This window comes from Tenrec ecaudatus, chromosome 12 (assembly GCF_050624435.1).
Source record: "Tenrec ecaudatus isolate mTenEca1 chromosome 12, mTenEca1.hap1, whole genome shotgun sequence".
In the NCBI taxonomy this organism is placed as follows: Eukaryota; Metazoa; Chordata; class Mammalia; order Afrosoricida; family Tenrecidae; genus Tenrec; species Tenrec ecaudatus.
Window position 1 is genome coordinate 75,932,622 of NC_134541.1, and position 27,122 is coordinate 75,959,743.

Below are 27,122 nucleotides of genomic sequence, written 5' to 3' on the forward strand. Positions count from 1 at the left end.
TCACAAACCAGACTTCAGCGTGAATTTCTTTCTTGCGTGAAGCCAAGGACTGAGGTATTTACTATCCAGGAAATCTAACAATAGCATTTTCCATCTCCTCCTAAGCAAGAGAAAGCTGGACAACAATTAAGAAATATTGAAGAACTAATGCCTTTAAATTATAGTGTTGGCAGGGAACACTCTATACCGGCTGTACTGCCAGATAAGTGAACAAACGTGTCTTGGAAAAAGTACTGCCAAAATATTCCTTAGAAGTGAGCCAGGCAAACCTTTATTTCATGTACTCTGGGCAGGTTTTCAGGCGGAACAGAAAAGAACATCATGGCTGGAAAAGCAGAGATGGGTGAAGAAGAAGACCCTCGCTAAGAAGGACTGACATAAAGTAACCGTTGTGAGGGTGGGTCAGGACAGGGAAGTGTTGCTTTCTGTTGTACGAGAGCTGCGATTAATTGAAAATAACGCAGCAGCATCTACATTCCTGTGGGAGGAGTTCTGGTGGTATAGTAGTTAAAGGGCTCTGTAGCTAACCAAAAGGTTGGCAGATCAAACTTCCATGCGTTCCTCAGGAGAGATGTGCAATCTGCCTCCATAAAAACGTATACCCTTGAGCATATGACCTGGTAGAGTTCATGCTATGTCCTTCAGTGTCTTTATGAGTTGAAATTGATTTGACAGCTGTAGGTTTGGTTTGAGTTTGTGCCTCTGGTTATAATCCCATTTGGTCCTGGGTAATCTATGTTATGTTAATCAAGCAGAATTAATGTACATTGTTTCCCTAGAGTCAGCACCCTGAATTAGAATATTTATTTTCCTCCTAAACTGTAGGAAATAAATTTGTTTGTTAAAGCCACAGAAACAAAGATGTTTCTGTTATAAAGAAATGGAAAATTCCATGTCCATGGATTGGAAAACTTAATATTGTTAAAATTTCTGTACTACCCAGAGCAGTCAACAAATGTAATGCAATCCCAATAAAAATTCCAGCATTCTTCTTTACAGAAATGGGAAAAGAACAACTTTAATTTTATATGAAATGAAATGATACCCCAAATCGTTAAAGCTGAAGTTGAAAGAAAACAAAGAATTCACACTTCTTGATTTTAAAGGATACAATATAGCTGTAATCTAAACAGCCTAGTACTGGTATAAAATTAGACTTACAGACCAATGGAATAGAACTGAAAGTCCAGAAATAAAGCACACATCTATGGTCATCTATTTTTGCAAGGATACCAAATACATATGATAGAGATATAAAAGTTTTTTTAATAAATAGAATTGGGAAATTGGCTTGCCACCTGCAGAAAACTAAAACAGGATCCATGCTTCACACCATACACAAAAACTCAAAATGGATTAAGGAGCTAAATGTACAAGGTATAATTATAAAATTCTTAGAAGAAAATGTAGACACACCAATCTTGGAAATTTATGGAAACCTTCAAAGCTTCAACAAAATATAAACAATACAGTTGAAAATGTGCAAAATACATGGATATTTCTTCAAACAAACCACTCAGGTGACCAACAAATGTGAAGAAAAGTTCACAATCATAAACCATCTGAGAGCTGCCTATAATATTAGTGAGATACCATCTACCTCACTCCAGCATTCATAGCACAATAAAACCTGAAAATAACAAATGTTGAAGAGGGTATAGAGCAGTGGGGTTCTCAACCTTCCTAATGCCACAACCCTTTAATACAGTTCCTCATGTTGTGGGAATCCCTAGCCATAAAATTATTTTCATTGCTACTTCATAACTGTTATGTTGCTACCGTTATGAATTGGGCGACTCGTGTGAAAGGGCCATTTGACCCCCCAAAGGGGTCGTGACCCACAGGTTGAGAACCGCTGCTATAGAGAGACCAGAAACCTCATGCATTCCTGATGAGACTGCAAAACAGTACAATCACTGTGGAAAGCAGTACGCCACTTCTTCCACAAATTTGGACTAGAAATACTATAGGACTCCGAAATCCCTCCAGTTAGTACATCTCCTAGAGAAGTAAGCCAAGGAACAATTAGACAACTGTACTCATGTTCACTGCAGCACCATTTGTAATATTAAAAAGATGAAAACATAAATGTCCATCACAAGAAAATGGCTAAATAAAATGTGGTCCATGTACACAGTGGAATACTATGTAATGTTAAAGAGTAACAATGAATCAGTGAAAAGCCTCATAACATGGATTAAACAGGAGGGTATCATGCTTAGTGAAATGCAGCCAATCACAAAAGGATAAATTTGTATGAGACCACTATTATAAAAAGTCAAGAAAAAGTTTTCCCATTAAAAGAAACCTACTTTGAGGGTTATAATAGGCAGAAGGGAAAGAGAAAGAGGGGAAGTCACAGGATAGAGGGTAGAAAGTTATTAACTTGGTTCGAGAGGAAAACAATACAAAACAAGGGGGTGATTGGTAAAAGAGGATGGAGGCAGGGCAAAGCATTGGGAAGTTTGCAAGATGAAGGCAACAAAGGCAAATACTGGTGTGTGTATATATACCTTACAATAGTGGTCCTTTAGATGCTTAGATAGATATGCAGACTGAACAAGCATGGGAGGTTAAATGTGAGTATAACCATGAATATATGTAGATTTGACAGGATAGTTGTATCTTCACAAATATATCCACAATGTGTTGGGACATACAGGAGTCAAAGTAATAAATACTAATAAACATAACAAAACTCCTTAAGGAAATGAGTCACTGAGCCTGGGTGAATCAGGACTATAGATTCAGGGGAAACCAACGCCAATTGGCATAAATCCTGTTTGGGTGAGTAGCACCAGGGGTCTTAAAAGCTCTGAGTGGCCATGTAAGGTGCAGCCATTGGTCTCTCCCCATCCAGAGGAAAGATGAGTAACGAAAAGTGAAAGAGCTATGAAAGCAATTAGTCCAAGGTACTGAAAGAATATGCAAACATCCGTCTCTACACACATGAAACCCAAACTAGATGCTGTTTGTTTATGACTATTAACTGCTCTGAAAAGTATCACATTAGAAGGTCCTGTATAGGTGGGAGAAAGATGGGCTTTCTACTTCTGTGAACAGTAGTCTCAGAAACTCACAGGGACAGTTCTATCCTGTCATATAAGGTCGCTGTGAGTCAGCATAGATGCATTGGCACTGAGGTGAGTCGTTGAGCCATATAGAATGGGAGAAAATGTGGGAAAAAACCCTCAAAATCATGAAAGAGACAAGGCTTGCTGGTCATAAAAGTAACAGGTGGGGCCCCCAAGCTACAGCCCTTAGTCACCCTTCAGGTTTCTAACTGAATCTTCCTCTGGGTAAAATCATCATATCATTATCATCACCATAATCATCATCAACAACCATGTGAGAGATAAAAGGCAGCATTTACCCAACATCAAAGTTCAAAGGATTAGGAAAGAGGATGAATGGAAACAGGAAACAGAGGGGAGAGTAGAGAGAGTTATGGTCTATTGAGGGGATTGAAATTAATTAATTAAAACAATATGTGTATAAAACTGTGTCTTAAAATGGGAAATATATTGTTCATGATAAAATTTGTGATCTGCTCCAATCATAATGATGTGAACAAGTGGGGTTGGAGTGGAGGCCCAAAACCCAACTGTAGACAATTGGGCATCCCCTCACAAAAAGGTCCCAAGGAAGGGACAAGCCAACCAGAGTGCAGTATAGCACCAACAAAACACACATTCCTCTAGTTCTTTAATGCTTCCTCCCCCCACTATCATGACCCCAGTTCTGCCTTACAAATCCAGCTAGCCTGGAGCATGTACACTGGTACAGATAAGAGTTCTCAACACATAAAATCCAGGACAGATAAACCCTCAGGAATAATAATGGGAGTAGCTGAGGGTAGGGGGAAGGTGGGGGGAGAAAGCAGGAAACTGATCGCAGTGATCAGCATATAACGCTCCCCTGCACTCCACGGTGATGAACAACAGAAACATGGGTGAAGGGAGACAGCGGACATGTATTATAAAAACAATAATAATTTATAATTTATCAAGAATTCATGAGGTTGGGTAGGTGGAAGAGGGAGGGGGGGAAAGAGGAGCTGATACCAAGGGCTCAAGTAAAAAGGAAATGTTTTAGAAATGATGATGGCAACGTATGTACAAATGTGCTTGGTACAATTGATGTATGGATTGTTATAAGAGCAGTGAGAGCCCCCAATAAAATGATTTATAATTTTTTAATTGGAGATTTGCTCTTTAAACATTCATCTAAATCAGAATAACAACAGCAAAAACCAGAAACATAGGGGTAATACTTTCAGATCTAGCTTTTAACAAAGGATTATCTAATATAATAACAAAAGCACAAACAGAAAAAGGAAAAATAAATAAATGGGATCCCATAAATATAAAAATCTTTGGTTAATCAAAAGACTACAAAAAGTGGGGGGGGAAGGCTTTGAGAATAACTTTGAAAGTCATATATCAAATAAGAATCTAACAACTAAAATATATGCAAAACTATGGCAATAACAAACAAAAAGATAAACAATCCAATCATAAATTGACAAAAGGACTTGATGGACACTTCACCAAGGAGTACATGAAAAGGTGCCCAATGTCATGAATTACCAGATAGCTACAAATCAAACCCATGAATACAAATAAAATAAACATTATCATGAGTGACAGAACTTTTCTTTTCCATGTGGACTACTAACCACAAGATCAGCAGTTCAAACTAACCAGCTGCTCCACAGGACAAAGATGAGGCTATTCTGCTCCTGTAAGGGTTTACAAAGGTTTGGAAACTCTATGTAGGATCATTATGAGTTGGAATCAACTTGATGGAAGTAAGTTTGAGTTTGGAGTATGGCTAAACTTAAAATAACAAACAAACACAGAAAACAAATGTTGGCAAGCATGTGAGGAAACTGAAAGCTTTATCCACTGATCATGAGAATGCAGAATGGTACAACTATTGTGGGAAAAGTGTGACAGCGCCTCAAAAACTAACACAAGAACTACCTAACACCCAGCAACTCCACCACTGTGCATAGACACCACAGACTCGAAAGCAGAAGCTTAAACAGATTTGTACACCAACACTGGTTACAGTGTTATTTATAACACCCAAAAGATGGAAACAATTTAATGGCCTATCAATAGATGAATGGATAAACAAAATATGGTTCATATACACAATGGAATTCAGTGAAAAAGCAAACAAACAAACAAAAAACCTCTGGGCTTGTCTTAAAAGTTTGGAATACTCAAAGGACAAGTACAACATGATTTGCTGAGGAAAACTTAAAAACGCAAAAGGGGCATAAGGAAAAAGCTACTTTATACATACATTCCTGGGATGGGGTCCAGGTATTGTGGCAGGAGCCAGACCAAATCCAGGAATACATATGGTAGCCAACTAAACAGGAGGGGGAAAAAAAGACATGGGAAGCGGGGTAACAGGGCACTAACCCACCCAAGGGGAGGGTGTTGTTTCTATCTCCACAGGAAAAGAGGGGCCAGACTTCAATCCAGAGCTCCAGATGTGAATGCAACATACTGGCATGTAGCAGGGAACGAATAAAGAGGTCTGAGGGGCCCGCCCCAATCCCAATTACATGGATAGCCACCCTCCCCCCAGAAGAATTCACTTCAGAGGACAGCACTGAAGCTACAGCTCAGGGACAGGGATATGTCTGATCAGAGCACACAGGAGCAAACAAAGGGGGAAAGAGAGAGAGTGGAGCATATCCTGTTCTGAGGAATATATTCCTGCTCAGAGCAGCCAATGTACAGAGAGGACCATAGGGCCAGCCCCACCATAAGACATGACATTTCTCACTGACCCATAGTGCTATGAGGGACAACAATGAAGACACAGTGCGGGGAATTGTGCCCAATCTGACCCAACCACATTGAAGCAAAACACTAAGGGCATGCAAAAGAACAGCAAGGGGAGCAGAGCAATTATGTCACCAGGGAATACCAAAAATACTTGAACTATTTATAGGTTTTTCCTTTTATGTCATTGTTTTTTGTTGTTGTTGTTTCTTGTGTTGCTTTGTTTTGCTCTGTCTTGTTTTTGTGCATATTATTACCTCCGCATGTCTACCTAGATAAGATAGGCAGGATAAACAATCCAGAGGTGAAAACAATGGGATGTTCCAGGAGGACATAGGAAAGTGGGAGGTGGGGGGGGGGGTGAAGGAAGTGGATATTAACAAACCCTGGGACAAGGGAACAACAAGTGATTGAAAATCAATGGCGAGGAGGATGTAGGAGGCCTGATAGAGCTTGATCAAGGGCAATGTAACTGAGATTAATTACTGAAACCCTAATGAAGGTTGAGCATGATAGTGGGACAAGAGGAAAGTAAAAGGAAATAGAGGAACAAACTAGGAGGCAAAGGACGGTTATAGAAGTCTAAATATAGGCATGCACATATGTCAATATATTTATATATGATGATGAGTAAATCTCTGTGCAGATATTTATTGGTTTAGTATTGAGGTAGCAGAAGGACATTGGGCCTCCACTCAAGTACTCCCTAAATGCAAGAGCACTTTATTCCATTAAACTGGCATTTCATGATGCTCACCTTCCCGATACAATGGCTTAAAACAAAGCAGGCGCATAAGCAAATGTGGATGAAAGCTGATGGTGCCCAGCTATATCAAAAGATATAATGTCTAGGGTCGTAAAGGCTTAAAGATAAACAAGCGGCCATCTAGCTGAGAAGCAACAAAGCCCACATGGAAGAAGCACACTAGCCTGTGTCATCATGAGGTGTCAATAGGATCAGGTATCAAAGACCCAGAACAAAAAGTCCTATTATTTTGAATGAGGAAGTGTGCATAGTGGAAACGCAAAACCCATCTGTAGACAACTGGACAACCCTACAGAAGGGTCACAAAGAGGAGACAAGCCAGTCAGGGTGCAGTATAGCACAAATGAAGCATACAACTTTCCTCTAGTTCTTTAATGTTTCCTCCCCCCTGACTACAATCATGACCCCAATTCTACCTTACAAATCCAGCTAAACTAGAGCATGTGCATGGGGACAGAGAAGAGTTGGAAACACAGGGAATCCAGGACACATAAACTCCTCAGGACCAATATTGAGAGTACCCATACCAGGAGGGGAAGAGGAAAGTGGAGGGATATGGGGAGAACCAATCACAATGATCGGCATATCACCCCCTTCCAGGTGGATGGACAACAGAAAAGTGGATGAAGGGAGACATCGGTCAGTGTAAGACATGAAAAAAAATAATATTTATAAATTACCAAGGGCTCATGAGGGAAGCTGATACTAAGGGCTCAAGTAGAAAGAAAATGTTTTGAAAAATGATGATGGCAACAAATGTACAAATGCTTGACACAATGGATGGATGTATGGATTGTGATAAGAGTTGTATGAGCCCCCAATAAAATATTTTCAAAAATTATAGTAAAAAAAGCTTGGAATACTCAAACTCACTGCCATCAAGTCAATTGCAAGTCAAGGTAACTTGGTAAATTAACTCTTGATACCAGATACAGTGTGGATAAAGCTTGAAGACATTATGGTGAGGAAAGTATGTCAATCACAAAAGGATAAATATTGCATTTTGTCTTTTATATAAAAAAATAAGAAAAGGTAAATGAATAGCGATCAAAGTTCTTTAGTGATTACCAGGGATAGAGGGATAGGAGGAGGTAAAGTAAGTGTTTATTCTTATAGAGTACTGAGATTTGATTTATGGTGATGGCAAAATCAAACTAATTAAGGATACATTGGCAAAATCAATTATATTAAGTACTATCAAGCCGTTTTACACCTGGAAAGTGTTGTGTGTGATAGGTAATGACAGAAAAGGGAATCAAGAATGGCTGCTGAGACTGCTTAAGTACAACTGAACACCTCGTGGGATTTGGTTCCTTGGTTTAGAGGTATGGGTAATAGTTTTCACCAGACATCTTAATGTGATAAGTGTTATTTTTCTATTTCCTAGTTTTATGGGTGCCTGGAGTCATAAAAGCAAGGTCCAGTCCAATACACAAAAGATGGCCTCTATTTACATGAATTAACAGAGTAATGAGAGTCATGAGCAGTAAGAGGATATAGAGTTTGTGGCTAATTGCCTCCAGAAACAAGTGCCTCTTTTGCCATATGCTCAGTGAAACTGGATGGTGTCTGGCTATCATTACTGAACATTAAAATAGAATAAAGATTCTAGAGCAGAATCAAAAGAGGGAAAATGCAATACAGAATTTCAAATTATCATCAACTCCAGACTTTCCGGAGCCATGGAGGGTGGATGAATCCCTGATACTGTTGTAGAGATGATCTTTAAACATTAAACCAAAAATTTCCCCAGATTTCTTCCTTTTTTTCTTTTCTTACATTTTATTAGGGGCTCATACAACTCTTATCACAATCCACACATATACATACATCAATTGTATAAAACATATCCGTACATTCTTTGCCCTAATCACTCTCAAAGCATTTGCTTTCCACTTAAGCCCTCTGCATCAGGTCCTCTTTTTTTTTCCCCTTCCTCCCTGCTCCCCCCTCCCTCATGAGCCCTTGATAATCCACAGATTGTTATATTTTGTCACATCTTGCCCTATCCGGAGTCTCCCTTCCCCCCCTTCTCTGCCGTCCATCTCCCAGGGAGGAGGTCACATGTGGATCCTTGTAATCAGTTCCCCCTTTCCAACCCACTCACCCTCCACTCTCCCTGCCTCGTCCCTCACACCCCTGGTCCTGAAGGTATCGTCCACTCTGGATTCACTGTGCCTCCAGCTCCCATATGCACCAATGTACAATCTCTGCCCTATCCCTGATTTCTTCTTAAAAGCAAATAAGAAGTGAAACCAACGTCACTACCACTGAGTCATTCCAACTCATAGTGATTCTTAAGACAGCATAGCACTGCCCCTGTGGGCTTCTGAGATTCTAACTCTCTTTTTAAATTGGGAGCTTTTACAGATAATACAACAATCTAGAATTCAATTAGATCAATCACAATTGTACAATTGGATGCCACCATAATTTTCTTTTTTATCATTTTATTGGGGGCTCTTACAGCTCTTATAACATTTCATACATCTATCATATCAAGCATGTTTGTACATATGTTGCCATCACCATTTTTTTCCCAACCTTCCCCACCATCCCGATCATTATTTTGAAGACATTTTCTTTTTCCTTGAACTCTTTGATATCAGCTCCCCTTTATCCCTGCGCTTTATGAGAGTAGAAAACCTCATCCTTCTCCCACAGAGTGGCTAGTAGTTTCGAACTGCCAACTTTGTGGTAAGCAGCCCAACACGTAACACACTATGTCAGTAAAGCTCCTGAAAGCAAACTAGAGTTGAGCTTAAATAGGAAGGAAGTCTCTTCTTTGAGCATTGTACTCTTTAAAGAACCATTTGTATAGGATCAAATTGGCAAAAACAAGATTATACAGGAACTTTAGGAGGCATAGCGTTCACAGAGAGAGGAACAACACAAAAAGAAGGGGGAAATGTAAATTCTCAAAAGCAATTTAAAAATTTTGAAGAGTATATATTGGTTCAAATAACGTTAGAAAACCAACAGCATCTACTAAAGCAGAATACAGGCATATTCCCTATCAACATCAGAATATTAAAGGAGCCATAATCATAATAAATAAATATGAAGGGATTTTTAAAAGGTAATTATTATGCAATTCATATTAGGCTACCTTTTTATCCTTTTTACTTATAGTGCTATGATATTTTTAAACCATAACTTATCTTAAATTAATTTTAATCATTTTAGATGTGGTATGGGCCTAAATAAAAATCATCTTATCCCCTTTAATATCTCCATAAATAACTGAGACCAGAAACATGAAATAAGTGTCATTTAAAAAATTAAGTGTCATTTTATATATTTTGTTTTCTTACAATTATCAAGAGACCTAAATTACTGTGAGCCCTACAGATAAAATGCAGAGATGTCAGTAACTTCACCTTTTTGCTGATATTCATGGTCTCCAGCTTAGCCTTCAATGTTTTCATCTTATTCATAGTTATTGAGTTTTCAATTATTTGTTGCCCAGAAGGAGAGGGCTCTATTTCTTCATCCTCATCTGTATACAAATTATACACAGAACCACAGCTGTAAAGAAAATAATAATAACTACTAGTAAAGTGTGATTGACTCCTGCATAGTGACTAAAAATATTACGTGTACAGCAGAAACTATAGATGCTGCTAATGATAAACCAGAAATCTACTAAATTAAACACAATTACTATGGCCATTCCAGCCACATTCCTTTATGTGATATATTATAAATCTGAATTTCATACGCCATGGCTATAGTCCCATTTTAGAGAGCATTATGTGGGAACAAAACAGAAACAGGATGAGATTAAGATCTGAATTGGACCACACCCTTTGTTTCATGGTTATCTTGATTACTGTTCTTTGTAATGGATACAAAGGATAATATGCTCCAGTTCAGAGGACAAGCACACAACTGTTTCTAGAGTGACTTGGGAAAAAGCCTGGCTGATTAGGATTTGTAGAAGGCCAAAACCTTCTAGAAACATCCTGCCAGAGATCCCAGGTCATATATGCTTAAATACAAGAGCGTCCAGGTGTAGAGATATATTATAATGTGAGGTGAAATTTGACTCCATAACATAACTCCCACCAAACTACCTTTCCCCGCATGTGTCTGGTAAGAAGGTGGAGGGAAATACTGATAGGATCCACCTGTGAATAATTATGAACAGGATTTCCTGCAATGCCATCCTACTGCATATAAAATTAGTCCACTGACAAGCAGAAGATGCAATCTCATCACTGGGAAAAGCTAAGAGTTGATTGTAGACTGAACAGCACCCACCAGCATGTGAGACATGTCCTCAAACTTTCATGAGGTCTGTGGGACATTGCAGCGGATTGCAGAACCGGAAACATGTAATAATGTACTCATGGGTAGAGTGGGAAGGAAATGGAATGCTAGCATCTTGTAAGAGTTGGACTTTTGGTACTTCTTCAATCTCCAAATCCTTGGGAATAGTTTAGTATTAGTCATTGCAAAAAATATTGCCATATCTACCTTGTCAAGATAAAGGTAAGGAAAATGTCAAAATAATGGTTTAGGGGGAAAAATAAACAGAAACTAAAGCCAATGATTTAGCATTATTAAAAATCTAATGTAGTTAAGTCAAAACATCTTTTGACAAGCACTATTATTCCCCCAAGGAGCTCTGGTGGCTCTGTATGCTTAACATTGTGTTTAAACTTAAACATTGTGTTTAAAGATAAACATTGTGCTGCCTACTGCAAGGTCAATGATTCAAAACCACTAGCCATTCTGATGGAGAAAGATGAGGCTGTCTGCTCATATAAAATTTACAGTCTCGGAAAACCTGTATAGGATCACTGTGAATTACAGTGGGTTTGGTTTGGGATTGGTATAATTCTCACAGGTCAAATAAGAATGTTCTAATTTCATTTTACTACCTACCGGTGGTAATTTTGCAACCCAGGTAACTAATTGGTCAATCGGACATTAGCACTAACGTCAAGGTGTTTATTCATTCTGAGGGGGTTATCACTAAGGATGAATTTTAAAAATACTGAGGTAGAATCATATAAACCTTCATTTAAAAAAATATCAAAATGTGATGGTATTGTTTTTTAGCATACCCACCATCTAGGTCTTTCCATTTCTGTAATCCCTTTTCTGAAGAATGTTGTATTCTTTTATTAAAGCCACATCAAACAGTAGTTTTGTCATCCTAAAGGGTCCCAAATCACATTTCTTTTAAATGTTCTTTGAGTTTGGGGAATAACAGAGATTTGAAGCAGCAGGATCAGGGCTACGAGAGGAACAGGGCAAGCTCTCCTAACAAAATGCTTCTTCACTACAACGATGAGCAGGTGCAGTGCTATGATAAGAAAAACGTCCTTCACACAATTTTTCTGGCCTTTTTCTCACTGATGCAGTTTTAAATTTTCTTAAAATTTCTTCATAATAAGTCCTTCTGATTGTTCTGTGTCCTTCAAGAAAATTACCCCCCTTGGGAATCTTAAAATACAGTTGCCATAACCTTCTGAGCTGACTGCCTTGAATTTCACTTGGTCCAGCATATCCCCATCCGAAGTTATTGTTTGAATGAATCTATTTTTTGTAGGCGCCCTAATGAGACTAAGTCTATTACTAAAAGAACTTGTCAGCAGTCATTTAATGAGTACAGAGATTTATTTAAACACATGCTGTTTGGAATAAATCTGTATATTAACTGGAACCCTGGGAGTATTATTTTTGCTTATTCTCATAAAAGGAATTCATTTTTAGGTGCCTGTCATATATTTTCTGATACTAAAGAACAAAAACAATGATAACAAAAATTGGAATAACAAGACTTCCGGGTGAATTTCAAAGTGTAACCACTTGGAATAGCATATTAACATAAAAAAATAGATACCCCAAAAAAGGTACTGGCTGTCACCTGGGCCCCTTTCAAGGTAGGTTCCAGCTGTCTCCACACCAGCTGACAAGGAAGGCTCCAGCCATCCCTGCTCCCCCAGCAGGGAAGGCTGTGGTGGCCCCGGGGACCTGGCAAGGTAGGCCTGGCCACCCCACAAAGAAAGCCCTGGGCACCCCCACCTGTATTCAAGGACAATGCCAGGCATCCAGCAATGTAGAAAGAGTTGACTTCTCCTACACAACCCAGAAATCCCACCCAAGACTAATAGCTGCAACATGATGCCATAGAAAAAAATAGTTAATTGCAGTACACATCAAAAAAGTCAAGAAAATAGCCACAAGACCCAGACCAAAAGCATTACATGGAAGAAGAGGCCCTGGAAGTACCAAAAATAGAATTCAGAATGATGTTATTTAGATGCCTTCAGTGATAGGGGAGAGGAATGAAAAACTGGATAGCCTACACCAAATAGAATTCCAGAAAAGAATAGTAAGATAACATAATTAGACAACATGGTAAAAGAGCTGAGTAACAGAAGCAAAGCAAACCCAGATTAGTGAGCTCAAAGACAATTCTTTTGAATACAACCAATAAGAGAAGCAATCAATAAAAAAGTAAAGGAATCAGAAAAAGCCTACGAATGATATGGGACACCATTAAAAGGAATGGCCTTGGATTTCTTTTTGTTGTCTAATAGCTCTGGCTAAGAGTTCTAATACAATACTGAATAGAAGAGTAATTTTTAAAAAGAGTCGTGAGAAGGGGCACCCTTGCCTGGTCCCCTTGCAAGGGGATGCTGTCATTTTCTCCCCACTGACTGAGATGTTGGCCATTGGTTTTGCAGACATGGCCTTTACTGTGCTGAAAAATTTTTAGTTTTCACCACAAGCTGTTGTTGGACATACTTCTTCTGCTTTGATTGATGTGATCATAAGGATATTTTTTATTTCATTTATATGGTTGATTAGATTCTTTTTCTCTGTTCAATCTTCCTTGCATACCTGGTGTGAATCCCAATTGACCATGGGTGTATTATTTTTCTGGATATTGGTGGACTCTATTAGACAGAATTTTGTTCAGAATTTTGCATTTAAGTTCATAAGGAATATTGATCTGTAGTTGTCCGTCTGTGTAGTGCTTGCCTGGTTTTTGTTCTCCATGTTATATTGTTGTTAGGTGCCATCGAGTTGGTTCTGACCCATCCTGATCCTATGCACACCAGAATCAAGCACTGTCGGGTCTGTGCACCCTCACAGATGTTCCTACGCTTCCCCCATTGTTGCAAACACCATGTCACTTCCGCTTGTGGAGGGCCTTCCTTCTCGGCACTGCCCCTCATGTTACCTAGCATCATGTCTGTCTCCAGGGACTAGTGTCTCCTGGCAACATGTCCAAAGTATAAGAGACAAAGTCTTGCCATCCTTGCCTGTAAGGGGCACTCTGGCCATACTTCTTCCAAGACAGATTTGTTTGTCCTTTTGGCAATCCAAGGTACTTTCAATATTCTTCCCCAGCACCATTTTCAAATGCATTAATTATTCTTCGGTCTTCCTTATTCAATTTCCAAATTTCATATGTATATGAGGTGAGTGAAAATACCATGGCTTGGAAAATACCTGATGACACACTTCAGTCCTCAAAGAAACCTCCCTGCAATTTCAATATTGTAAAGAGGTCTGGTGCAGCATATCTCCCCAACGCAATGTGTCATTTGATCAAATGATGCATTAAGTTTATGCTTCCTTCGAAAAGTGAATTCAGGATTTTTCTGTCATTTTCTATTTTATGGAATAGTTTGTGTAGAGTTGGCATCCGTTATTTTTCCGAATGCTTGGTAGAATTCCCCAGTGACTTGGTAGAGTTCCCAGTAAGGTCTGGAAAGTTTTTTAATGACCTAGTACTTTTCTTTTTTCTTACGGGTCTGTTTAGCTTTTCTACACCAGTCTGTGTTCATTTTGGTAGAAGCATTTCTAGAAATGTGTCCATTTTGGCTAGGTTTTCAAATTTGTAAGAGTACAGTCTTTCAGAGTACTGCTATTGTTTTAACTTTCATTCGGCTCTCTGTGAAATATCCCTTTAATGTCCTAGTATTGATATTTTCATCTTCCCTTTTTCTTCCTTTAAGTTTCCCAGTAGTTTGTCAATTTGGTTACTTCTTTCAAAGAACCAACTTCTTCATGAATAGAAATAATAAAAATATGTTAAAAGATAAAAAAATAAAGGGGCAGAGGAAGGAGATAAAAAGAAAACACTGGTTGGTTGGGATCTTCTCTCAGCCTGGAATCCATTCAGCCCTTTTAGGGTTGAGGAAAGGGAAGTTCTGGAGTGGGTGCAGGGCTTGCAGGACAGAGCATGTGGACAGGTCCCTGAGAAGTTCACAGACTCGAGTTTGGAAGTAGGTGCCTGTGACAGAAGTGGCCTGCAGCAGTAGTACTCTGTGACAGATGTGCCCATGACAGATGGTGCCTGATGGTAGTGACCATGCCCCCAAGGCAGAGGAGTGCGCAGCTTAGCCTTGGCTTGTGGCAGAAGCAGCACAGCACAGCACATTGGGAAGTGTGGGCCAGCTGTCTCAGCCACAGGGAGGGCACTGCCTGGGCGGCTGTCAGAGGTGGGGAGTAGTGTAGCAGTGACTCTGGGTAGAAGAACGCACAAGTGGCAGCAACAGGCAGCTGGACGAAATCCTGAGCACCTTGTGTGCTGCTTTGCTCCCTTCTCTGTTATGATCTCTCCTACAGTCTCTGGCGTGTGGAGACCTGAGTCCACTTAACTTTTAAGTTTTTCTCCAGGTTTCTAGGGAGCCTAAGTTTTCCATCACTTCTCCTGATTTTTGCAATGGGATCGTCTTTACTTGTGACTAAGTGGCTATCTGGCCTGGAAATAAGTCTACTCCTTTTAAAATATGCCACCTGTCAGAGACTTTCCAAACTCCTCAGGCAAAACTAAGAAACTTTCATCTGTTTTAACAGAGATCTTGATATATTTTTACAGAAATAGCTAACATAGCATGATAGATAGTACTTGGACTAGATTGAATATTCCATGAAGATAGGAACATCCATCTTTACAAACACTTAGCCTAACTTCATGACTTGTTAGTAATTGTTTAGTGACTATAGGGTTCTCTAGAGAAGCAAAACTACTGATATTCAATTCAGGCAATACCTTGAAGAGATTTCCTTTTTATCATATCAGAACTATCACCAGATTAAGGATGTTACATATTATCCTAATCCCTTTTCTCTAAGGGATGTCATTTGAGTGAGAATGGTGTATCCCACCAATGTAACAAATGGGGCTAATCAAATCAGACCACATAATGGTTACATTATTGCATAACTACCATATTACAGTACTTCACTTCCAAACTAAAAAATCATAGCCTAGTCCAATGACATATGCAATTAACCATCATAGTGATTAATAAAAAAGATTAAGATTCTGTATATTCTAATTATTATGACTTTTTGAGATTATCTAATTTTTCTCCTACCTATTAAGATATCTTTAGGAACCCTGGTGACATAGTCACATTGGGCTGTGTTTATTGCAAGGTAAGCAGTTCAAAACCATCAGCCACTTGGTGGGAAGACAAAGAGAAGGCTTTCCACGCCTGTGAAGAGCTACAGTCTAGGAAACCCATGTTCTACCTTGACCTGTGAGTCAGAGTCAACTTGATGGCAGTGAGTAATTAAAATATCTTTATGTTTTTAGCCTTCTGATTTTAGAAGTAATGCGCGTCTTCCAACCCTCTTTTATAGGTTACAAAAATAAGGTCAAATAAATATAGACATTGTATTACATAAGACTATGTAATCTAAGAAGCATCTAGAATTTTTTACATAAAATATCAAAAGCAAATCTTTTCATAGATTGTATAGAAAGAAGAGATAGAAGAGGTGCCCTGATGGCATAGTGGTTATGAATGGGATGCTAACTGCAAAGTCTGTAGTTTAAAAACATCAGTTCAAAATCTCCAGCCACTCTGTGGGAGAAAGAGGAGCCTTTCTACTCCCATAAAGAGCAGCAGTCTTGAAAACTCACAGGGTACAGCTCTACCCTGTCCTTTAGGGTCACTATGAGTTGACATCGACTCCATGGCAGTGAGTGCAGTTTTGGAGTATTTTTATATAGTTAGAAAATGATCTTATTCTATAAAGAAATTTCTGTTGTAGAAATTATTCTCTTAGTATCAATAATATGAAGGAGGAACATATCCAGAGTGAGAAACAGTATGACTTTATTCTTATGAATAAAGATTATTTTAATAGAAGATAAATACAAAGGTTACTATAGTATGTCATAAGACATCATTTTATAAGTAAGACATGGAAATGGAAATGTATTTACCTTAAAGATTCAGATAGTGGTGTTAAAGTTCCATCTCCCCTATCTACCACACGGAAGAAATTCAACTGATCTCCTTCTCGGTATACCAAAAACGTAACTTGTTTATTGCAGGACGACTTTTCCCAGACCTCATCACGGCTGGAATCCATGTACTCAGCCATCTCCCTGAGTGGATCTTCCATTGGAACTATAAATGACAACATTGTTAAATCGATCAACATTTCCAATTTATATCATTTTTTATGAATCTTAGTACACTGGCAAGATAGAATGTACTGAATTTGAATAATAATCCTGTGCATTATATATTTCTGCTATAGTTTATATAGAAGTTCTTATATTTATATGAAAGAAATGAAATGCATCATTATGTTGATATGTCCAAAGACAGGGCTTAACCAAACACATGACTATTTGCCTGTGCTACTAGAGTCCATATACATATTGTTCTATTCGAGGTGCTCTCGAGCCCAGTATCACGGCTGGGTGTGGGGTGGACTGCTAACCTCAAGGTCAGCCATTCCTTGGGATAAACATAAAGCCGTCTCGTTGAAAACCCTATGTAGTCTCATTGAAATTGAATTGATGGCAGTGGATTTGGTTTGTTTTGTTTTTTGAATGACATCATTATCTAAAAATTTATATTACTAGCTGTGATTATTTTAACTGTACATATATTGGTTCTAACAATAATATAAAAGCAATTTGAAAGCTCCCACATACACTACATTAATAAAGATATATAGACAACTATGTAGAATATTAGAAGAAAATGAAGCTCTCCCTTTCTTTCTGGCGATATATTCCTATTGAGAACTTGCAGCTCCCTATGGGTTTTAGAGATTAGTTCCTTTTTCTGTGTCATTGTCAAAAATGTCTTTTGATGCACATACATGTCTTATGTTAAAAAAGGTCCTAGTCAAGTATTTTGTCATCTGTTTTGTGTTTCATTCATTGTATTTGATAGAGTCTCTATGCCCTAAAATAGGGCCCTTGAGTTTCTCCCTCTTCTTTCAATGATGATGTTTATAGTTCTAGGATTTACATTTAGGTCTTTGATCCATCTTGAGTTTGTTTTTAGTATATGGGTTGAGGTATCAATCGTGTTTAGCACTCTGAATGAGATCTAATTTTGCCAGCACCATTTGCTGAAGAGACTACTCTGGCCCTTTGTCGAAGATCAGTTGTCTATAGGTAGATGGATTTATTTCTGGATTATCTATTCTGTTCCATTCATGTATCCATTATTGCACAATTAAACTGTTTTAACTACTGTGACTATGAAATAAGTCTTGAGGTACTTTATTCTTCTTCTTTAGAAGTTCTTTGATTATCCTGGGTTTCTTCTTCTCCCCCACCTCCACCCCATATGAAGGTAACAGTATTAAAGCTTAACTTCGGAGCACCTAGTTTGTAGAACGCTATGGATGATAGTGACAGCCCAAAACCCATATGCAGGATCCCCACATGGATTAAGTGTCTGGTGACTCCTTGGTGTCCATTGACCAGTGTTGTGAATAACCGTCCCATCAGACAGAGTGCATTGGAAGGTAAATTAATGCAAATGTAGTTAGGTTAAAGTTTAACACCTAATCGCTCCTTAAAAATGGCCATCTTGAAGATGAACTTTTACAAGATTTAGAGGAACTAAATAGTAACCAATGATTGACAAATGAAAAACATGTAAAACTCCTTAAATAAAATTTATTAACATTGAATTAAAATTTATAAAATAAGAACTTTTGCAATGTAAAAATATTAACACCTAATCATTTGTTCTACATATTGGCCCATTTAAAATTTGTTCTAGTTTTCAATATTTTCTGTGTTCTTTCAGATTGAGGTGTTTCTGTTTTAGTTTGTTGTTGTTTTGGGGGGGGGGGGTTTGTTTGTTTTTCTGTACATGGAATTCAGGATCAGTCACTGACATCAAGTAAATGCCAACTCATAGTAACACTGTAGGATAGGGTACAGTTACCCCTGTAAGTTTCCAAGACTGTACCTCTTTATGGGAGTAGAAAGCCCTATCTTTATCCCAAAATCCAGGATAGGTAAACTTATAGAGAGAGTAACTGGACTAAGGGCTATAGCAAGGGGACATTAGGAGAAAATGGGAAGCTAATAAAAAAGTATGCAAATGAACAAAATATTTTCTAAAATTGATTGTAGTAATGATTGTATAACTCCTTTTAGTATGATTAAACCACTGAGTTGTAAAATGTGAATTATGTGCCAATAAAACTGTTAAAAATAAAATAAAGTGGAGATACCTGGGAGGAAAAGTAATAACATCAACAGACATGGGAACACTCATGTTCGTTGCAACATTGTTCACAGCAGCAATAAAATAGAAACAACCTTACAGTCCATCAGTCCAAGGATAAAGAACTCTGGTTAATGAAATATTGTGCACTGCTAAAAAACAATGACAAATCCACAGTTCACCTCATGACATGGACAGGCCTGGTTAATATTACATTGTCATCTGCATATCACAGGTCGTAAATAGCTAAATAATGATAATAAATTAGCCTTCGAATAATACTAAATAAGAAAAAAGCATTTCTCAAATACAAGGTAGAAGTCATTATCTGAGCACATTGTTTTATCTCTTGTGCCAAGTGTCTTAGTTATCTAGAACTGACATAACAGAAACACAAGTGAGCCATTATAATATATAGAAATGTATTCTCTCTTTGGAAGGCCAGAAGTCCAAATCCAGGGTCCTGGCTCTAGGGGAAGGCTTTTTCTCTTTATTTGTTCTGGATAAAGGTCCATGTCTCCTTTTTCCACCTCTGCAGGGCTAGCATTCTCAGAGATCTCTATACGTCTTTGCATAGGCCTCTCACAATGCAGGGATTCCAGGTCCAAATGGTCCTTGCCTGACTCTTCTTTTTCGGTAGTTTCTGTGGCTGCTTCTCTTTCCTTTTTAGCACTTGAAGATACACGGTATTGTGTCCCACCCTTAATTCTTTTATTGACTTATCGCATCAGATCCTAACTGCCAAACCACTGAGAATCATTGCCCAGGCAAGTTGACACATATTTTGAGAGGCCACATTTCAATCCATTATACCAAATTTTCAATGAAGTATGCTGGGGAAAGCAAGCTTTTCGTTTTAAAAAAGTTAACGCAGTAAAGGTAAAATGATTAAAATCTCAATTTAAAAATTCACTTCTAATGATATAGCCCAGCTGCTGACTTTTCAACTCATAAACCAATCATAAAAAGTTACAGGGAAAGAATAATGATTACAAAGTTTCAGCTATTAGAAGGTATTGATGTTTTCAATTGTTTAAGTTTTTTTTTTGTTTTTTTTTGTTTATTGTTTTTTTTTTGTTTAAGTTTTATGATACAAATATATACTTAATTTATAATCTGTATGTTATGCTCTTTCTCACAAACATTAAAATGATTTTAATCGCAGTTAGAAAACTAGGTTTCTGATTAAATATTATGGTTTAAAAACAGTACTATCACAAATAACCAGTTTCAGAAAATAATACAATGGAATCCACATGTCATTGCACTATCATTCAATCTAGACTTAATAGTTCTGCAAATAATTAGAGTTCATATATTACATTCAGAAGTATTGCTATAAACATTATCTATGCCTTATTGGAGAACTTCATAAATCCAATTAATGAGAAGTCCTTCACATTGGGATTGCTAGCTCTAATATTATCTTTGCTTTTCCAACTTATGCAAAACAATTCAACAACCTAGTGGAACATGTCACAGAATTCTCTTGCATTAGCTAGGAAAAAGATGGTAATAAGACTCTTTTCTAATAGAAATTGACACAATGAGATAATTTAATTTTGACAAGTAAGCCAGCAATTGAAGAAATATGTAAGGTCAAGTTTCCTCAATAGTGAAAGAGCAAAGGCATCTGAAGGCTTTCCCTAAAATGAGATCTGCAGAGTAATAATCTGAGCAGTCTAAGGATTCCTATGTTTGGTTTAGAATTCATGTCACATGTCACATAAGTGCTCCTAGCTCATCAGAGGGTTAGAGTCTTCTTGTCAATCAAATATCTGTTCATACATTGCCTCTGAGAGCCCTACCACAGTGATCTTCCTGCTACCCTACTTTCATAGACACTGTGAAATTACCACTTCCTCGATAGCACTACACTATAGCTCTAAAATTCCCTGAAATTATTTGGTTTCTTTATGTACTTATTATAGTTGGCATAATGTAAGCAGAGACTTTGTCTCCCATATTTACTATACTTGAAACATTATTCTGAGAAATCTAGTAGATGGGTAATAAGTATTTGTTCAATGAATAAATGAATTCCTGGAAACTATCACAACTGAGAAAAGATACCACAGGGCCATAATTATATTCATGAAACTGGAATGCATCACAATTTAGACCAACATGCATCTTTGGAATTTTCCATAACAATCATTATTCTAGAATCTGAGATTTAGTGAATTGAAAAAGCAATAACTTTAGTATAAACATGAACACATGATAATACATTATTTTTACTCTGCTATCCCATTTCCCTTTCTAAACTCATGAAACATGTTTGCAAATCCTCCTGGACTGAATCAGAAATCATGAGATTTTTTTGCGAGAACTGAATAAAATGTAAGGCTATAAAAATACTTACTGGATTGAATAGTCAATCATTTTGAAATTGCTTTCACATATTTGATTTTGTTATATGCCTACCTCTTCTAGTATTTATAGGTCCACCACGCATAGCCAATACCAGCTTCAACGTACAACCTTCAGAAATGCTGTGAATAGTTAATACAAAAGTAAACTATAATCATCAAATACATTCCATATCAAATATGCGTATAATAATTGCTGAGTTATCAGACACAATTCCTACTTTATAAAACATAAAAAATATTCAGTAAGGTGACTAAATGCAATGTTAACTTATTTACTTCACCTAATAAACATGTGAAAAATTTCTCAAGAGCCTTACATTTGTCATAAAATTCCAGAATAAATGTATACTTGAAAGAACCTCTGTGATCATTTTTTATGTAAGAAAAAAATAAGATTCTTGCTTAGAACCCAAAATGTTAGAAAGAGCCGAGCAAGAGAAAGAAGAAAGACTAGAGCATAGCCATCCTAGCGGCAATCACTAGCACACCTATAGTGCCCCTGAGTAACCGGAGTGTTAATGAAAAATGAAAGACTTGGTGGACAGCAATTCTATCTTATCCAAGACTCTTTGTGAAAATGAAAAGACAAGGAGCTTAGCCAAGTAAGAAGAGGTCAATATTCAAAGAAGATAGAGCAAGAAGATGAGATCTAAAAGGCAGGTGCTGAACAACTTAGCATGATCAAATGAAAACAAAATAACAATAAAGCAGAATCAGGTATCCTGAGACAGCCATTGGAGTTCAAGATTTATGTTAAAATCAAGGGATTAGAGAGCTATTCAGCTGATGAAGAGACAATGACACAAAAGTCAAGAAAAGTACTGTGTTTGGGGTTGCTCTTTTATAATATTGAGGCTATAAAATAGCTAATATTTAATGACACTCACTTGTAATCATTCAAGCAATAATCATCTTCAAGTTCCATGTTATTCCAAATTAAGTGCTGCTGACAAATGGGAATACCTTAGGGGAGTTATAAAAAAGTGTTAAAAATTCAATAGAGTCCTCCAAAATTGTGATATAAAGCTATTTTATTTAAGAACTCCAAGTATGAATGAATTAAACACATTTCTAAGTTAGCAGCTAATTTAAAATCAGAAAAAGAAAGTATGACTTAACAGTGATACTATGCAATCCACTCTATACAACAGACAACTGAAACTTAGAAAAGTGTATTTCAATAATTCTCTAGCTAAAGATGAAGTACAATATTATGTAACCTCCTTTTTAAAAAAAAAGTATTATGATTCATCTTTGAGTTTTTCACTCAAATCTTAGAGGATAACTCTAACAGCCTAAAAGCACAGTATTTCCTCAATTATACCTGGTCCTGAATATTATACATGAAAAATTTTTCTTTACATTTTAAAAAATCACTTTATTGGGGGCTCATACAGCTCTTATTACAATCCATACATCAATCCATTGTGTCAAGCACATTTATACATTTGTTGCCATCATCATTTTCAAAAAGTTATCTTTCAACTTGAGCCCTTGGTATCAATTTCTCATTTCCCCCCTCCCATCCTTACCCTCCCTCCCTCATGAGCCCTTGATAATTTATTTATTTATTATTATTGTCTTACACTGATTGATGTCACCCTTTACCCAGTTTTCTGTTGTCCATTCCCCTGGGAAAGGGTTATATGTAGATCATTGTGATTGGGCCCCCTTATCTCTCCCCACCTTTCCCTTTCCCTCCTTACCAGGCTACTCTCACTATTGGTTCTTAGGTATTTCTCTGTCCTGGATTCCCTGTGTTTCCAGCTCTTGTCTGTATGTGTGTACATGCTCTGATCTAGCCAGATTTGTAAGGTAGAATTGGCGTCATGATAGTGGAGGAGGAGGAAGCATTAAAGAACTAGAGGGAAGTTGTATGTTTCATCAGTGTCATACTGGACCCTGACTGGGTGATCTCTTCCTTGTGACCCTTCTGTGAAGGATGTCCAGTTACCTACAGATGGACTTTGGGTCTCTACTCTGCACTACCCCTCATTAACAATGATATGATTTTCTTTGTTCTGTGTCTGATGCCTGATCCCTGATCCTATTGACACCTCATGATCACATAGACTGGTGTTCTCCTTCCATGCGGGCTTTGTTACTTCTCAGCTAGATGGCCACTTATTTATCTTCAAGCCTTTAAGACTCCAGATGCTATATCTTTTGATAGCTGGGGACCATCAACTTTCTTCACCACATTTGCTTAGGCACCTGCTTTGTCTTTAGCGATCATGTTGGTACAGTGAGCATCATGGAAAGCCAGGTTAGTAGAACAAAGTGTTCTTGCATTGAGGGAGAACTTGGTTAGAGGCCCAATGTCCATCTGCTACCTTAATACTAAATATATATATGATGATGATGGGGAAATAGATCTATAGATCTATTTCCCCATCATCATCATATATAAATATATTGACATGCGTACATGCCTGTATTTAGACCTCTATAAATGTCCTTTGCCTCCTAATTCTTTCCTCTATTTCCTTTTACTTTCCTAGTCTTGTCCCACTATTATGTTCAGCCTTCATTTGTGTTTCAGTAATTCCTCTCAGTTACATTGCACTTGATCAAGCCCTAGCAGGCCTCCTACACCCTCCTCACCATCAATTTTGGATCACTTGTTGTTCCCATGTCCCTGGGTTTGTTAACACCCACTTCCTTTCCCCTGTCCGCCCTCCTACTCCCCCACCCCCCGCCACCGTAGGTCCCTTTGTTTTCTCCTCCAGATTGTATATCCTGCCTATCTTATCTAGATAGACCTGCAGAGATAGTAATATGCACAAAAAACAAGACAGAGCAAAACAAACCAACAAAAGAAAAGAAAAGAAAGCAACAACAACAACCCAATTATAAAAAGAAAAGCCTGTAAGTAGTTCAAAGTCTCTTTGTTAACCTTTAGGAGTGTTTTACAATCAAATCTGATGAGGAGCCATGCCCTGGACCCAAAGTCTATTTTTGGTATTCCCTGGGGACTTCCTTGCTCTGCTCCCCTTGCTGTTCTCTTCCACGTCCTTAGTGTTGTGCCTTAGTGTGGTGGGGTCAAATAGGGCACAATTCTCACATTGTGTCCCCCATAGCGTTATGGGTCAGTGGGATGTCGGTCTTGTAGTGGGGCTGGCTCTATAGTGCTCTCTGTGCACTGGCTGGTCAGGGCTTGGTGGTCCAGGACGTGCTCCACTCTCTCTCCCTCCACCTTCATTTGCTCTTGTGTGCTCTAATCAGACATGTCCCTCTCCCTGAGCTTTAGCTTCAGCGCTGTCTCCTGAAGTGAATTCTTCTAGGGTTTTTCTTTACATTTTGGTGATGTTAAATATTAAAGCATATTACATATTCTAGCATAATTTTTTATCTTTGGCAATCTGCACATTTGAATACCCAAAGAAAAATTGGACTACATTAACAAAGGAGTGAACTTATAATGAATACTAATGTTGAAGAAAATATTTTCATAATGGTTTCTTAAATTATTTTTGCTTATAATATTATAAAATGAGTCTTTAATAATAATAAATGCTATATGTGTAACCCATTGTTAAGCCAGGTACTATTCTTGGTGCTTAACTTATATTATCATCATTTAAGCCCAACAACCTTAAAAAAGTTGATCTCAATATTATCTAAACTTTATAGGTATTAAAACTAAAGTACTGAGAGATTAAGTAACAATCAGAAAGTATGTGCTGGCTGAGAGATGGAACAGTCCTAGCAAGTTGACTAAAAAGACTGTTCTTTATGCTAAGCAGCCTCCTTAAAGCAGAAGTTTCAGAAGTATTGACTGTTAACTCCCTCAATGCAAGAATACTTTGTTCTAATAATCCGGCATGCTGTGATCACTGACAGGATCCCTGAAGTTAAAATGGGTGAATAAGCAAATGTGGAGAAGAAAGCTATTAAGGTGCCAGGGTATTAAAAGATATAGCATCTGGGATCTTAAAGGCTTGAAGATAAAGAAGCAACAAAGCCCACATGAAAGAAGTACACCAGCCTTTGTGATCCTGAGGTGTCAATGGGATGAGGTGTCAGGCATCAGAAGACTCAAAACAAACAAATAAATAAATGCAAATGATGGGTGCTGGAGTGGGACCCAAGGCCCACCTGTAGATAATTGGACATTCCCTCACAGAAGGGCCACAGGAAAGAACAAGACAAGGTGCAGCACAGCACCAACGGAACACACAACATTCCTCTAGTTCTTCAATGCTTCCTTGTACCCCCTCCTCCCTTTCCTCCCCCACCGCCAACTATCATGACCACAGTTCTACCTTACAAATCCAGCTAGACTGGAGCATGTTCACTGGTACAGATAAGAGCTCTCAATGTAGGAATCCAGGACAGATAAAACCCTCAGGAACAGCAATGGAGTAGTGATACCATTAGGGTAGGGGGAAGGTGGGGAAGAAACGGAGAACAAACTACAATGACCAACCTATAGTTCCACACACCCCCTCCCCAGAGTGACGAACAACAAAAATGTGGGTGAAAGGAGACAATGGGTGGTGTAAGATATGAAAATAATTATAATTTAGCAGGGGTGCATGAGGATGGGAGGGTGGAGAAAGGAGGGAAAAAAGAAGAGCTGATACCAAACGCTCAAACAGAAAGAAAATATTTTGAAAATGATGACAACATATGTACAAATGTGCTTGACACAATTGATGTATGGATTGTTATAAGAGCCGTAAGAGTTCCCAATAAAATGATTTATTAAAATAAAAAACATTTGTTAAAGTGTTGACTTTTAGTTGACTTGAATGTTTACTGAATGTTCACCAGATGTTTGAAATGATCATTGCGCAAAAAGTCCAAAGGGTAGGGAGTAAATATATAAGAGTGAATCTCTCATAAATGGAATACTTTGTTGTGTTGTTTGGGTTTGTTTGTTTGTTCTTGGGGGGGTTGTCTCTAGCTATAAGAGAATACCAGTAAGGAAAAGTTTTAAAGCTAGAAATTATATGATTTTAAAAGGATTTTTATATAATTTCTCGATTAACTCCTAATAAAATGGTTTGGAAAAATACAAATTTTTAAAGATGCATATACATATATTATTTTAAATATATTACAGTCATTTTTTCAATTAAAATGAAATTCCACCAGCATAACTTGATAAAGTAATTTGGGCAGATGACACCACGTTTATATCAAACACTAATTATAGCAATATTTTGTAATGGAAATTTTAGAACTGCTGAGGAGAAACAGTAACAGAAACTGTTTAATCACAACTCTGTAATCATGTTTAAATGATATAGCCTTAATTTAGTAGGCTGAAAAAAATTATAAGGTTGCCAAAAAACACAAGTATGTGTAAACCTAAGCTGAGCTGAGGTCCAGACAGGCACTTGAATTGCTGTTTTCTGTCCCCTGGGAAGAGGTTATATATAGATCATTCTGATTGGTTCTCCCTTTCTTTCCCTCCTCCCTCCCCCAACCTTTCCCTTGTACTCCTGGACTCTCATTTTTGGTCCTGAGGGGTTTATCTGTCCTGGGTTTCATGTGTTTCCAGCTCTTATCTGTATCCGTGTTACATGCACTAGTCTAGCCAGACTTGTAAGGTAGAATTGGAGTCATGACAGTGGGCAGGGAGGAAGCATTAAAGAACTAGAGGAAAGTTGGAGGTTTCCTTGGTGCTATACTGCACCCTGATTGGCTCCTCTTGCTGGGTGATTTTGAGAAAGTCCTTAAACTCTTTGAGCTTTAGCTT

At 37.8% G+C, this 27,122-nt stretch overlaps 1 protein-coding gene across 1 annotated transcript in view; it reads right to left on the reverse strand.

The window, feature by feature from the left end:
* The window catches only part of ZFAND4 (zinc finger AN1-type containing 4), a 107,999-nt gene that overhangs the window by 30,422 nt on the left and 50,455 nt on the right, over window positions 1-27,122 (reverse strand). Inside the window, exons 3-6 of the mRNA XM_075527916.1 lie at window positions 22,303-22,378; window positions 21,468-21,535; window positions 16,778-16,964; window positions 9,951-10,098 (exon numbers count right to left, since the gene is read on the reverse strand). Coding sequence (XP_075384031.1) covers window positions 9,951-10,098; window positions 16,778-16,964; window positions 21,468-21,535; window positions 22,303-22,378 — 479 coding nt within the window. The remainder of the gene's footprint in view (window positions 1-9,950; window positions 10,099-16,777; window positions 16,965-21,467; window positions 21,536-22,302; window positions 22,379-27,122) is intronic.